Raw genomic sequence first — 15533 nt, 5'->3', positions numbered from 1 at the left:
ATTAACAAGGCGCATTCTACTGTTCAGCCCTGGATCTCATTTCCTTAAAGATACTTATTATCATAATGACAGGCTTTCGATAGATACTGTCACTGTGTTGTGACTCTTTATTTGTGGAAATGCTTGAATAGATAAGGCCTTGTACCCATATGCATAAATGCATATGGCCCTCAATTGAGCAATAGGACAGTAGTTGTTTATGTTGCAATAGCAAAAATGCTTGATTTCCCGCGTGTATATTTCATTTTGAGTCTTTCCATTTGCACAGTTTATAAAGCAGTATGCTGCTATAACATTATTGGTATGCATTTGATACCATGTGATCTTAGTTTCTTTTATGCATGCATGTGCAGCACATTTCCATCATATAGGACATATGCACAAAATGTTTAAACAGACTTATTAACACATTTACATGAATATACATATTAGGCCCCTAGCTTAATTCTGACAATTAAGGACACTGGAATGTACTTAATACGTATTTGGCTCACTACCGACTTTGTGGCTTTAAATATATCATGTCTCCCTGCTGGTAATGCAATTTCTGCATACGTGTCCACTTTGTGTTTTGGAGAAGCAAAGTGTGAAATGGAAACCGCGCACTGGCGTGTCTATTACACATTTTGCTGTAATACTGGGTTGCACATACACATACAACAGAAAAACAATGTTTACCGGTGGTATACTCACCACTAAACTAAAGTGCTATTGAGCCATAATAAAAAGTCAATACAAGAGCTTCTGCACAGGCTAGGTTCACCTACCATCTTCGTCGGTCCGACAGACGAGGGGCTCACTCTCGGGGCCAGGTCCAATCACAGTGGAGGCAGACACCGTGACACGGTACTGGGTCCACTTCTCTAATCGCTGAAGCAACACCTGCTCCTCAGTGGCAGGCACCATGGGCTCCTCCAGCGGTTCCTCGTTGTCACCGGCCCCTTCTGACTGGCCCACCACCTGGTAGCGCACCCTATACCCCACCAGGGCACCATTCTGACTCTCCAAAGGTGGGGGGCGCCAACTTACCAACAGGGTGGTAGAGCTGGTGCTGCTGCACTTAACTTCTTGAGGGGGAGCTGAGGGCTCTGGTGAAGTGGAGAGGACAGGAAGGAAGGAGGAGGGGTGGGTTGGGAGGAAGGAGGAGGACGAGGAGGTTGGGGAAGGAGGGAGGAGGGGTGAAAAACAAAAAAATAAAAAAGATGGGAGAGATAAAGAAAATGAAAAAAGAAAGGGAAATTCAAAACTTAAATAAAAAACAAGAAGAATCCAAAGAAAATTGTAAAACAAAGACAGATGCAAAACAAATTTCAAATAAAAAATAAAACTCAAGCAAATGTCAACTTAAGATGCAATAAATGGATAAATGGCACAAGCAAGTGTAATAATGAATCCAGATAGCTATTGTTTTGGGATATGAGCACTGGATATGCATATACTATGTTGTGTCAGTGTAGAGCTGGGATGTCAAACTCATTTTACACAGTGGGCCATATACAGCGCACTTTGATCTCACTCAGCTTTCTGTCAGCATAAAGAAGTTTAACTACACATTTAGAAAAAGAATAAGAAAGGTAATTTCAACAGTATTTCTTAGCTTTATACATAAAGACAGCAGCAATTCATAAAGAAACACTGCAGCAATAAGTGACATGTGTCAGCTTGATTTAAACTGTAAGAAATAAAAGTACACAAAAAGTTCAAAAACATTTTTTTTTAACTGTAGAACCATTGTAAAAAAAACCCCCCCCAGAAATTTCAATAGTAGATCATAGAAAAATGAATTTTTGTGTCATTTAATCGTTACTTTGGTGAAGTGTGAATAACCAATGGAGAGGTCTAAGCTGTTAATTTGCAAATGTTATGCCCTCCTTCTTGTTCTGGTCCCCGGGCCTTATGTTGAACACCCCTGTTGTAGTGTTTTATTGCAAACGAGGCACTTTAGTCAGACAACTGAGGAGAGTACCGCGGATCGCCCCGCTTGTGGGGATGCACGGCGTCAACGCGTTAACGAGCTACCATGCTAACGCGTTGACGCCATGCAGCCCCACACACGGGGCGATCCGCGGTAACTCGTTGACGGAGATTTGCTGCGTTAATGTAGTTATGGCGTTAATGAGATTAACGCCTACAGCACTAATACATATATTGCAATAGATATTCAAGATTTCGTATAAAGAGATTTTGTATCTGTCCTTTATTTCTTTACAGTATTAAATCAGTCCAACATGGTGTCTATTATTTGTGTCTGAAGTGGTCTTTGAAAAGTTTCTAGACCAAACTCAGTGCCTTTCTTTCTGATCTGAGCCAAGTTCTCAGACAGCTTGAGCTTGTCCAGAAAATGTGCCGTGTAGGGGGCGATAACCCTTCTCATCCAGGCTTTGGTACTGTATGGAAGAATTGGATGAAAATGTTTCTATCCAATGGCACTGTGCAAGTTTAATCTGAAAATATGCACGGTCCCTGCCGATGTGACAAACCCAGTTCATTATTACATCTTTTGTCTATTATGTAGGTAAACAAACCACAACAATCAAAATAAATAAAATAATAAAGCATTCCACATAAAGCAGAAAATAAATAAAAACATTGGAAAAAACAAAGTCTGAAAAACTAAATTATGAACAAAAGGAGGGCACTGAAACAAATTTCTCTGTAACCCAGGTGACTCAAAAAGAAACTACAACAACAGTTAAAGTTCAAGATGACAACTCATGAGTAAACATGGAAAAGGAACTCTGCATGAACACAAAATAAGAACATTCAAATTCTGAAAAGCAAACAAACATAAAGAAAACACAAGCGCTGTCTGCATAATACGTACCTGACTCCCAAAAACACACAATTTTAAAGACTTTCTTACCACCAGCACCTGACTACAGAATGAGCCAACTTTGCTGTGCGACAACGCTTTCCTCGCCAGAAAGCATGCCGCAAATTCTGAGAGAAATCAGCGAGCCACCTTTTAATTTTGAGAGTTTGTTTTTAACCCCCTTTTTTGGGTTTACTCTGAGAGAAAGAGTTGGCTCTATGCTGTAGCCAGGGCTGTCTGATACTGTACTGTCGGTTGGGAAGGTCCACAAGACTGTGAGCGGTGGAAGCGTTGGTGGAAAAATACTCCCTCCCAAGATATTCCATTCTAGTACATTTGGCCAACTACACAAACATCCTTTTTTATTTGCAATTTGCAAAAATAAATCCCATTTCATAGCCCTGTGCCTATGTCTCTTTGTAAAGCTTAGTGCCATTACGAGAATGCCAGGGCACCATAATAGAAGAAGCAACATGGAAAGCTTGTGTTGTGGAATTCATAAAAGTTTAATGACAGTGTTCTGCCTGTAATGTCACTTTGGGTAGAACAGCTTTAAAAGGAAATAAAAAACAGGAGTTCTGAGAATAAGACAGGCCTCCTCCCAGCGAAGACTGAATGTTCTAGTGCACAACAAATAAAACAGGACCTCAGCCACAGTTTCCAAACCCTTCTGTGTCCAATGGGCTTATTTACTTAAGGTCTTACTGGATTTTGAGCTTTTCAGCTTCTTTCCTTTCGCTCATATTGTATTTGCAAACCTTCCACGTCAAGAACGATTGCTCAGTTCTCAATCTTTGTAGGCAGAAAATGGCTATGAAACTGACAGTGGCCAGGCTATCACAGTGCACAGGCATCCTCATGCCTGATAACAGTTTAAGAGTGGCTGGGGCACAGCTTTAATAAAGTGCATATCCCAGGAAGTCCAGTGGCAGGATTACGGATACTAGAACTATACGAGCACAAAAGAAGAAACTCAGCTAATGCTTCACTTGAGGTTCTTTTGAAGCTTCGCTGAAAGACTTGCCCAAAATGCTCTTTGACAAATAATTAGTCATGTCTGCTTTTATATCTTCTGACTCTTAAGTCTGTTGTGATGTGACCGGGTGCTTTGGATATAAAATCAATAATGTCAAGTGCAGGTAGCATACCTAATTATTATGACTACATTCAGATTAAAATTGCCTCGGGAGCCAAGCAACTTACATACATTAATGCTTGCAATTTTAGTTACACAAGCTATTACTGAGTGCCTGTTGTGAAATGAACCCTGCACATGACAGATTGCCCGTGCTTTTGCTATCAGATTTTAAGCACATGTCTATATCTGCACTGTATTTTCATCAGATGACAGGATGTTCGAATTTGTAGATCATTATGGAATTAATCTCTCCACTGATGCCAAATGGCCGTGGTGTGGCTTACACAAATATTCCAATATATCTAAAAACCCACTTCAATTACAGTAAGTGTGTTTGTGCGCATTGAGGGGGGGTCGGGGGTTGGCGGCTGACTGCTTGTTTGGTTAAATACAGAGGATTTAGAATCTGCCACTTTAATTTGAGAGATAGCCCTTGAGTGGCTACTGGCAGGTTCTAGGTATAATCTAAATGTGTAACAAAGCCTGACAATCCAGGGCCTTGGCTCATAGCTCATCGCAAAGCATGAAATTAATTCTGACGCTATGAAATGGGATTCTTATCTGCGACTCTGGGGCCCTGCAGTCCCTTAACACCCACACCCAGGGTCTGTCTCAGGTCCTGTTACCCTGCCTTGTGCGTGGATAACAGCTAGAGGAATGCTGGGAGCACCTCCTGGCTCTCAGGTTGTGGACCCACTCCGGCCACGTCTGACAGGTTTCACAAAAGTTATCGCATCCTGGTTTGACTATGGCAGCATACCCCATGAGGCCTTGCTTCTGAATGGGGGCCACTGTTGCCAATAACATTTGCTGTATTTAATCCGGCCTATTAAAACACTGGCCGAGAGCACCAAATGAAATGATTTTGGTGCTCTTTAGTTTGATAAGTTACTTGGCATCAATCGCAGTAGCGCAATTAAAGGTCGTGAGAGAATTCCAAGAAAATTGTTATTCTCTGAAGTGACTTTTTCTGAGTTCTTGACAGAATGGTCCCCATGACAATAGCCTCGGGTAATGCTACTTGGACTGAGCACAAACTTCAACAATATGTGAACATTTTTACCACAGATACTAGACAACAAAGCAAACTGGAAAATCATGTTGTCTGTCTTTCTTTTCACTTTGTGGCAAAGTGTTTCAGTCTGCCAGACATCGCGGTGGATTCAAACCCAGTTGAAGTGGGTCTCGTGGGGGGGATTGTATGCTGTTGCTCTGCAATGTGTTTGGACAGAACAGGCAAAGGCGATATTAATTCATTTTATTATTTACTCTAGTTTTTGACCTAATGACACTGATTCCTCCTGAGCAAGTTATTCATCTTTAAAATTAACTGCAGTAAGTTCAGTCAAGCAACCACTTAATCTTCATTATACTGTAAAGTAGGAGTATTATATGCGCATGTGTAGCAGTTTTTAGTGTCTGTGTACTCAGTAGATAAAACTAGCTATTAAACCGCTGGTAGATCTGCTTCTTTGCATCTATATGTCAATAATGACCTTAACACATTCAGCTTTTTCAGATGTACAGAGTGACAATTTTAGCTCAATTATGAAGCCACTTAATAAAACTTATACCGTATATGTCTACAGATTTAGAGACATCCTGTGCTGTATAAGCATCCGAACTGCAGCTATTAAATATTTTTAAGCATAAAAAGGCTTAAGGTAGCTTTCCAATTGCTGTTGATATGTTTAATGAAAAAAACTCAAAAAACTATAAACTGGATGGTCTTTGATTAATGTTATGGCAGACTGAATCTCTAAACCACACAACCACTTACCTCAGAGCATCGAAAAAGCTTACATTATTTAATGTGTAGTGTTGGGAAATATTTTGCATTGTCTGACTTATTCTTTGGTTTTTCTGGTGCCTGCGGTGATAAACCTTAAAATTAAAACTAGAATAATATTTAATATCAACTCTATTATGGAAAGCAGAACTTATATCTGACACAATATTTACAGAAAACGGAGTTTGATAAAAATATCTAGGAGAGTAGTATTAAATTTTAAGATGGGCAGCTAGATATCGTTATCATCCAATGAAAATGCATAGATGAAGCAACTCAGAGGAAGAATTAAGCCTGTTATGCCCCATATTTACTTAAAAGGCAAATATGCCGTGTGTTGCTTCGTCTCTTGTGTTGTACTTGCTTTGTCAGCGGTGGACTACGGTTCATACGAGAACCACCACCCCACCCACCCCTCAAAACAAAGCCAAAAAGAGTAGCAAGCTACTGTTTGGAATGATGCCAAACCAATACTCTTTCAGAGAACCCAGAAATAAATACAAATTGATAAATAAATAAAACATCTAACAGAAAACCTTTTCCAAAAGAGTCAACATAAAAGGGAGAGGACACAAAGTGAGCAAAGTGATGTCAAGCCATTCAAAGGAGGAGGACCTTTTGTTCCAATGCACAGGGGAACAAGTGGCAAAAAAGGGGAAACAGAGCTGAAATAGGGATGTGATAGGAAGATAGAGGCGTATCCAATCCAATCAGCTTGTGGTTTACCGGGCAAGGAAATCACAAAGACACAATGATAGGTGAAAATGTGCACAGACACTCAAAAGACACCAAGACAAAAGAGGGATGAACACAGAGTATTATCATGCCAAGACTGCTTAAAGATCAGCGGTGCAGTGTTAGGTTTAAAACAGCACCCCAAGTGGGCAGGAGTGAGTATGGCATGCAGGTGGCGCCCTCCTCAGTGACTATGCACTGCTTGTGTAGCTCTGCTGCCTAGCAGTAACAAAAAGAACTGTGACGTGGTTGTTTCAAAGCTGCCCCCCCACACACATCCAGATGTGGGGATACAGCCAACAAGTTGCACTGGTAGAAACAGAAAATGTGTTAAAAGAAGTCTCTCTCCCGCCATGGCTCTCCTTTGTTGGTGTACAATTTCTCTAAATCTACACAATGCAGTTTATTGAGAATAACAATAGCCACTCCAACAAAGCATGCGTTTTTGACTTCTCTATTATTACAAAGACTGGCTCAGATCCACCAGTAATCCCTTAAATCCAGCTCTATTTTCAAGGTTCTTCACCATTAATGCATTACATCTTAATACACATCACTCTTGTGCTTTTTATTTATAATAAACCCAAAAGACAATGAATTTAATACATTGTTTTTCTTGTACCTACTACTGCATTTGACTGGATAAGCTGTGGGTATTTTCTTTCCCCACAGACTCCACCACTGTGCACTATGATATCACTGCTGTTATTTTTAGCTGGATGGTTTGAATAATTCAGTTGTGTTTCTACCATCAGTAAAATGAAATAATCAGTGCAGAACAGACTGCTATAAATTTAGAGGGTGGGCATTTTAGTAATTTAGGCGACTACTACTTTCTTTTTTTTTGGTCTTTCGTGACTAAATTCACATTGCTACTAGACATACAGCTCATATAAGAGCCTTGGCGGTTTCAGAGGAGAACTGACATTTTTTGTGTCTCTGTCACGTGGGAAGTGCACTTGCTGTTGACAAAGGAGAAGCAAATATGAACAAAATTGAGAAGGGAAAGAAAGAAAACTGCCAAAATTGTCAGTCCACAAAGACTCAATATGTTTGACAGAGTACACTCACATTTTGGCACCACAGCTAATTTAGAAGATAAAATAATTCTCAAATTAAAAATAAAAATGCAAAACACTCAGTTTGAAAAGTCTTTACCCCTTTGTAGCTTCTTTTTAACCACCTTGCCACCAAGGTAGAACATACTGCCGTTGTTTTGGTTCATTAAGGTTAACAATACGAAGGTCAAATACAGAAATATGAATCCACAACAAACGGCAAGAATTCAACAACACAACAGTTAAATCAGTTTGCTATGTGGTGTTAATCAGCTTTAAACTGTGATTAGGAAGTCATTATTAAGGAATAAGTGATGATACCGCTGACATCAGAGAAAAGGGGAAAAAACACAAAACTCCATTAGAAATTCAGTTTAGTATTCAGTGTAGCAATGGTCCACAAAGGCATACAGTCATGATGTTTTTTTAACTGTGGCATAGATAGGAAAACCTCTTTGTTAGCGAAAAGAAAGTTAGACGGGAGACTGAATAAAGGGCTACATACTCGCTTGCAAGGTCTTCTGTGTAATGTCATTTGTGAAGGCTCCGATGCCTTTGTTAGAGATGGCTGCCAGGGAGAAGCGATACTCTGTGTTGGGACGGAGACCTTCCACAACATATGATGTTGTGGGTCCAAATGTTTTCTTCATCTGTTGATTAAAAATATGCCTTTTGACAAGTCTGAATTTAAATGACGTGCAACGTCCGATAAGCGTTTCTTGAATGTAAAAACCAGCAAACACTAAGATTCTTACCTGGCCTCCAAAAGTGCTTTCCATATAACGAAGTTCATAACTTATAATTCCCTCTTTCTCATAGGCGGGTTCCCAGGTTAGTTGAATGCTGGTATCGGACACAGCACCAACCTGAAATTTAGATGGTTGACCTGGAACTGAAGAACACAGCAGAGGACTTTGTAGTGGGATAGGTTACTAGAAATTAGTTACAAGTTTCCTCCAAATACCAATGCAATAATATATTTAGGCTAATGAGAATTTACTTATTTTGCGGTGTCTAAAAGTGGATGTGCCCTGACGCTCATCCTTCTTTCTCAAATCGGGTTTTTTTTTTATTCAGACTATAATGATCAAACATATTGTAACATCATTTGGAGATGTGAAGTTTGCACAGCAGGAAAGAAAACAATGTCTCTTAGGCACCGAGCACAGTCTGCTCAAAGTTTCAGAAAATATAGGATGCAACAGATTCATAAAAAACAACTGTTTATTTTCCATTTTCGCAGCATTCGTCTAAAGCCTTCTGCTTTAGGGGCCATATCGTTTGAAGAATTTCTGTATGACTTACTTTAAAGTTACATAACAATGTGCTTTCAACATTTTCTGAACACTGAACAGATGCTCATCATACATAGTTTCAACACCAGCAGCCGAGCTGACCCAGTTAGGAAAATTCAGTCGGTATAGAGTCCTTACCTCCTTGCAGTACTTTGACATGGATGGGTTCTGAAAAAGGTCCATCCCCTACAGAGGTGAATGCTAAAACTTTGATTGTGTAGGTCTCTTGAGGAACTAGGCTCTGGATAGTGGTGATGAGGCTGTCCTGGACATTATGGATCTGCCAGAGGCTCATGGGCTGGGAGTTATCCATGGTGTAATAAACACGGTAGCCCTTAATCTGCCCATTGGGCTCCTCTGGCTCTTCCCACTGAACCATCATGGTATTTTGGGGAAGAATCTGGGCCTTAATGTTTCTTGGTGGACTGGCCGGGGCTTGTTCACCAGTCCGAGTTTCTACCGGCTCACTAGGAGGACCCTGGCCAATTGTGTTGACAGCTGAGACACGGATTTCATACTCTGTGTTGGGATAAAGGCCGCCAATGCTGTAACGTGTAGTGGTGATGTCGTCCATAGTTTCATATTTGCTGTCTGGAGACTTGGCCCTATATTGGATGATATAGTATGTCACTGGATCTGGGTTTCCTGAGTCCCAGGTGATGGTCACACTGGTGGCAGTGGTCTCCGTAACTACGGGGGTACCTGGGGGCTTTGGGAGAGCTGTTATGGTAAAAAAAAAAAAAAAAACAGAAATTAAAGCAGTTAAAAAAAAAACAAAAAAACGTAACTTTGAATAAAAAACACACTTGAGGCTTGGGCATTTTTTCCAGAGACAGGAATATTTTGGCAATTCAGCAATTTTCTGTATGTTTAAAACTTAACTGAACATAATGCTGATAGGTAGTCTATGTTAACTAAACTTATGAAGTCTATCTAGGTCATTGGCACCGGTCTTCACAAGCACAGTTTTCTCTTACATTTGACAGTGATCTGTGCCATAGATTCAATAATCCCAAGGCTGCTCATGGCGACACAGGTGTAGTTGGCTGACTCACGAACGTTGCTCAGTTCAAGAACGTTTCTACCCACTGGCATCTCATCCTCTGGCGTCAAATCCTCAGCGTTCAGCATCCATTTGACATAAGGCATGGGCGACCCCACTGCCACGCACGTTATGTTGACGCTACCACCGGGCATGATTTCCTGACTTGCTGGTGGAATGGAGAAGCGAGGAGGCACCCGCCGGACTGGGAGAAGGCATGAGGAAGGGGGAGAGGATGACAACAGAGGGCAAGGGCGTCAAAAAAGAGAGAGAGAGAAAGAGAGAGAGAGAGAGGTAACAAGAGAGGCCGATGAAAATGGACCTTTCTCCAGAAAATACTTAACACAAAAGGTTCAACATGGTAAATGTGAACTGAAACACAAAATAAAACTAGACTTTTTAAAGCATAAACAAAAAAAAAATACAAATAATGAGAAGGAACTAAACTAACAGAATTGCTTCAACAACAATATAGATTAACAATTAAGCAACGATTCATAGCAACAAGGTTCCATTGACCAATATTTGACCCATCACAGCACAATTAAAGACACAAAAATCTATTACGAGTTTCTCATCTTTGGGACTGAACTTCTGACAAATATACAACTACAGCGTAAACTATCCCCGAAGTATGAGAGTGTGTAGTAAAGGCCATGTGATAATGTTATCACATAAGACCAACATGGCAACCTGGAACTTCCTGTCCTATCAGGCACTCATGCCAAACAAGAAGTTAGCCATTACAGGCCTCTCCCACAGCACAGGAAGTGTAGGGTTACTGACTATTGACCATCTCCATGAGGTCACTAAACACATTCTAGCATATGTTTGCCACTTGACACCTGCCTCTACTTCCTGGTTAGCTTAAAGATGAGAAACTTTAATCAGATTTTTGTGGTTTAGGGTAGATCCACTGGACAAAGCCTTATTAAGATCTGACACGGTTCCATTGATAGATGCAGCTATCAGTTTCACAGACAGCATGCATAAATAGATCGAGGTAAATTAAGGAGTAAATGATAACAAAATCAGATATAAAAATTGAGATAAAATGCATAGAGGAATATAACTGAAGGGTCGCTAGCATGCCCAGACAAAAGACGATTGGAGAGGAAAGTAGAAGTACAAGATAGAGGATTTGACATCCGAGGGAAGTATAGAAAGAAAGGCAACAGAGTAGCAAAGAGTGACAGAGGAAGAAAAATAGAGGGAAGGTTGGAGGAGGGTAAAAGGGGGGGGAAGGGAATAACCCGCTTCAGTGCTGTGTAAACTTTGTTTCTCTTTAGCTAATGTGACAAAATGTGATGGTGGCACATTGTCACATCGCAGTCCCAGTTAACACAAAATAAGTATTGAGGAACAAGTTGTGTGCCTAGAAATACACAGAAAAAGAATTATAGTAATTGTAGCCAGAGAGTCGACTATCACAGAGTGTTGAAGAAAGGAAACAGAACTGGATCAACAGGGAGCAGAAATCCAGGGGATAAGACAGAGAAGAGGTAAAAGGAGAAACAGAGGTAACTGAATTAGGACAGAATGAAAGCTAAGAGAGAAAAACAGGGAGAACCTCAAAACTCATGGATAGGACTGGAGATCTGAGTGGAAGGAGGTTGATAATGAGCCTAAAGTGCACGGAAAGGTGTAAACGGTACTGTGTACTTACATGTGTATATATAGATATAGTATGTGTGCAGTTTTTTTGTTTGTTTTTTGCATTGGTATAGGAATGATTGTGCAGAGTATGCAAAAGTTGGAGAGTGAAAGAGCATGATTTAGCAAAAGACACCATGTTTATGAGAGGCATCTCAGCAAACACTTGATAGGAGATCGTAACATGCAAGAGGATGGCTAGCTTAATGCTAACACAAATTAGCACACAGTTGTTGTAAACTGATAAAATGTTGGGTTTTCCTTTCCTATCTTAATCTAGGGTGGGTGACAATAGCTGGAGCACTGCTCTAATTATAGCATGCACAATTTCTTTGTATTTATCTGAACAAAATCTTTGGTTTAATTTAAACAAAAAAAGGCACAGACTGTTACAGGGTTCTATAATTTCTATGTATGAACTTTAACAAAATCTACATCTAAGTCAAGATGTCTGTTGAGATGGAAAGGTTAAAGAGACAGAAGGAAAGTAAAAAAAAAAGGCATAGAAGGAAAAAAATTATGAACTAAATGGAAGAGATGACTTCAGAGATAGACAAGACGGAAAAGACAGGGACGAGAGACAAACACAAGGCAGAACCAAACAGACCCAAGCAGCAAGACAGTAGACAAGACAGACAGAGGAAGACGGGCAGACATACAGTGACGCAGAGTATGGGCACGCAGACAAATTATACAATACGCAAAGGGGAAGAGGAGGGGTTTGGGGTTCTTGGAGAAAGGGGGAAGGAGGAGGAGGATATAAGTGGGGATAGAATAAGTAAACTGTGATTCTGGAAAAAGAAAAAAAAAGAAAAAAAATGACTGAAAGTGGGTTTAGAAGTCTCACACACTGGGGCTTAAAATCAAGACTCAACTTCACGTCCCCCTCTCCCCACCTTAAACTTTGCACAAGAATGCAAATGTGACTTCGGAAGTCTTGGGATGGGTAGGTGTGATGTGTGTGGAGGTGGTACGCAGAGACTGAAGGGGAGATTTGGGAGGGGGGAGACTGAGAGTGGCGTCAAGGATAGGTAGCATTCCAAAAGCACACCGTGTCGATCCAAATGGGATTCATATGATCGTTGCATGAGACAGTTGAACTTTTCCAACAAAGTAAGGCACAAATATCACCTACACACACTATGGGGATTTTTACCTGGGAGCTTACATGATCTCTAACATGTAGCAGTCTTAGAAACCAATGCATCTTGCTCTCATGTAACAAACACTTTGGACAGTCCTTCCAGTTGCAGACTATGAACCTTCTGCATCCCGTGTTGTGTTTTCTGTCATCTGAGATATTCTGTGTACATCCTAACAATAGTTTATTGTGACCGGCCACAACTCTACAACCAAGACAAGGCCTAACCTTGAGGGCAAAAATGTAATTACTGATTTTTGAGAAAAAGGAAAAAGAAAAAAAAAAGCTCTCTTGTGGAGCACAAAATTATCAACGGTAAAAATAGACCACAAAGGTCTGTTCTTAAAAATATCAAATCTCTGAATTTTTACAATTGAACAACATTTTTTTAATTAGAAGCAACTGTGGCTCTATAAAAGCCTGTTCTACCCTGATCCAGTTGAGATACACTTTGTTTTTTAAATGACAGACTCAAAAAAGTCAGTGGGGTAGATTATTCGAAAAACATGTTGAATTGGATAAAAGGAAAAAATATATATCTGCGTTTATTTTTCAAAAATGTCCTAACTGAACAACAAAGGTGAAAGGGCAGCCCATTCCTCACACGGACATGCATGGGTGTGGCTACGGCATGAGTGACATGTACAGGTGCGCCCCCATCCATTTGGGCAGACACCAGATAACCAATACAATCGAAAAAAATGTCACCCAAGCCCGTCCAAGCATGCCATCCATTCCCAAATATAGCATTGTTCCAGACACACACACACACGAAATCAAATTAAAGTAAACAAATGAAACTGAACAAATCCACAAAAAGAACTACGTCCGAACAGCATAGACAGTACCAGAGTGCAGCTGTGTTCAACAAATAGGTATGCATCAATACTATTAGATGTTTTTTTGTTTGTTTTGCTTGGTTTTTTATCTTGAATTTTGGTCTCCAATCCAAAATAATGGTGAAAACTCAATAGGGGAAACAAGGTTATCTGGGGGAAACTTCCAATCAAAGAGTGTCTGAGGGAGCGCTTCTCTCCCTGGGGCTCAGGTCAGCCAATGGACCGGGAGCTGTAGTGGCTGAGTGAATGAGGTTTCCCCACATAAACATGTCTTTGTTTACCTTTGAGTACCTATAGTGTCAGGCATCTAACACCAGTCACCTGCCAAATGTTGGTAACTTTTGGCTGTGGCTGGTGTGTGACGTAATGTTCAATTCACGGAGCCAATAAGCAAAAACATCCTTGCTTAAAGGCTTCCTGGTACTGGGCAATCTACTGATAAATGATATGCAGGTGAGTCTACCTGTCAACAGCGTCACCGTGTGTAAGACAGGTAAGTGAATTTGGTCTTTAGGTACTACAGGAGATCAAGAGCTGAAGATCCCTTCAGTTCTAACTCCAGATTGGCAGAAAAATGTTTAAATCTTAAGGAAAACACAACATTAATTCTACATCTAAATGTCAATGTCACATGCATATGGGTCACTGATATTACTGACCGGACACAGGCTTGGTGCGATACGACTTAATGTTCTGAGTAATGCTATGATAAGCTTAGATAAGATGTCTGCATGTGTGTGAAACCTTCTCCTACACTACCTCACAAATGTATTGAAACATAGGAAAAAAAGCAGAAAGAATCCCAATTGCATGGACAGGCTCCTCATTCACAGAGACCAGGAGCCCAGCCGGCCCATTTGGAATTAAGAGAAAACAAACCAAACGTAGTGTACTAACAACATGTAATCTTGTTTCAAGCCCCAATGTGGAGAGAAAGACAAGAAGCCTTACACTGGACGAGGTGAAAAGCAGTCGAGAGAGAATGCCAGAGTACTGCACTAACTCTAATAGTGGGCAGTGTTGTGGAGGGATTTGTGCCAAAAAACAGAGGTCAGAAGGTGGACATTATCGGCCATTTTGGTGAGGCAGGTTTTGCTGCCCCAAAATGAGGGGGGAAGCCAAAATAATGTGCAGCCTTTAGTGTCACCTTGAAGCTGAGATTACACCCTCTTGCTGCCTGAGGACACAGGTGCAGTATAGAGATCCTTTAGTCACACTTGACTGGGAAAGGCCTTGGGCATTTACATATAAGCCACAGGGGTCGGTCTGTATTAACATACCTTGGCTGCGCCAGTGCTAAACACTCACTATGGGTGGCTCATCAGAATGGAAATTATTACCTAAAGGAACCTGACAAGAATCGTGGCAGGGGTATCTAATAATAGCAAGCAGTAGATTGAGGGGATTTCAAAGCAAATCACTCTTTTTCTATTGTCCTACAAGTAGATGACAAGCAGCCAAATGATACTGCAAGTATGTCCCCTCACTGTAAAGATACCTACAATGATTGTTATTACTCTGATTTTGAAAGAAAGTATGTTTGTGTATATAGCATAAGGAGGTTATACAACATTTGCTTTGTCTGAAAAATGAAGATTTCTGAAAACAACATGTTTTTTTTTAAAGTGGGTATTATCTCGGGGGACTCCTTGAGACAAACATCTAATAGAGATGGCAGGATTTTTGCTTTGGCCAGTGAGAACGTAAGGTGTAATCTAGCTTTCTTTCCCAACAGTACACACAAATGCATAGCAGGACATGCAAGCACATTCAAAACCAAGCAGATACCACCGTAGGAGGGTAAACATGCACATGCGTACAGAACAGCGCAGTCTTTCTGCATCACTGTTATTTTTAGCACTTCAAGTAAGAGCTACAGACTTAATATAGACACAGCCAGGTTTATTCTGTTTCTTTTGCGTGGTTTTAGCATACTTTGTGAACACTTTCATAGACCATACTGCTACAGTCTCTTTGACAGCCAACTGGTAAATAGAGGTAATGGAAGGGAAAACCTCCACTTTGTCCATA

General features: G+C 40.6%; 1 protein-coding gene across 10 annotated transcripts in view; it reads right to left on the bottom strand.

Annotated features, from left to right (window-relative positions):
- Positions 1–15533, bottom strand: part of ptprsa (protein tyrosine phosphatase receptor type Sa) — a 241846-nt gene that overhangs the window by 65280 nt on the left and 161033 nt on the right. For 7 of the 10 annotated variants that reach the window (XM_086263230.1, XM_086263221.1, XM_086263226.1 and 4 more), the window contains 5 exons: positions 9805–10074; positions 8966–9547; positions 8288–8424; positions 8038–8182; positions 768–1088 (listed from right to left, as the gene is read on the bottom strand). In XM_086263230.1, the coding sequence (XP_086119356.1) occupies positions 768–1088; positions 8038–8182; positions 8288–8424; positions 8966–9547; positions 9805–10074 (1455 nt within the window). The remainder of the gene's footprint in view (positions 1–767; positions 1089–8037; positions 8183–8287; positions 8425–8965; positions 9548–9804; positions 10075–15533) is intronic. The other 3 variants (XM_086263227.1, XM_086263229.1, XM_086263231.1) reach the window with 1 other exon arrangement.

The sequence above is a fragment of the Aulonocara sp. 'chitande type north' Nkhata Bay genome, linkage group LG15 (assembly GCF_057382095.1).
Source record: "Aulonocara sp. 'chitande type north' Nkhata Bay isolate Kocher_YH1m ecotype deep benthic linkage group LG15, A_spYH_male_GT1.1, whole genome shotgun sequence".
NCBI lineage: Eukaryota > Metazoa > Chordata > Actinopteri > Cichliformes > Cichlidae > Aulonocara > Aulonocara sp. 'chitande type north' Nkhata Bay.
Note: the sequence above shows the minus strand (reverse complement) of the source record. Positions and strands in the feature narration are given on the sequence as shown.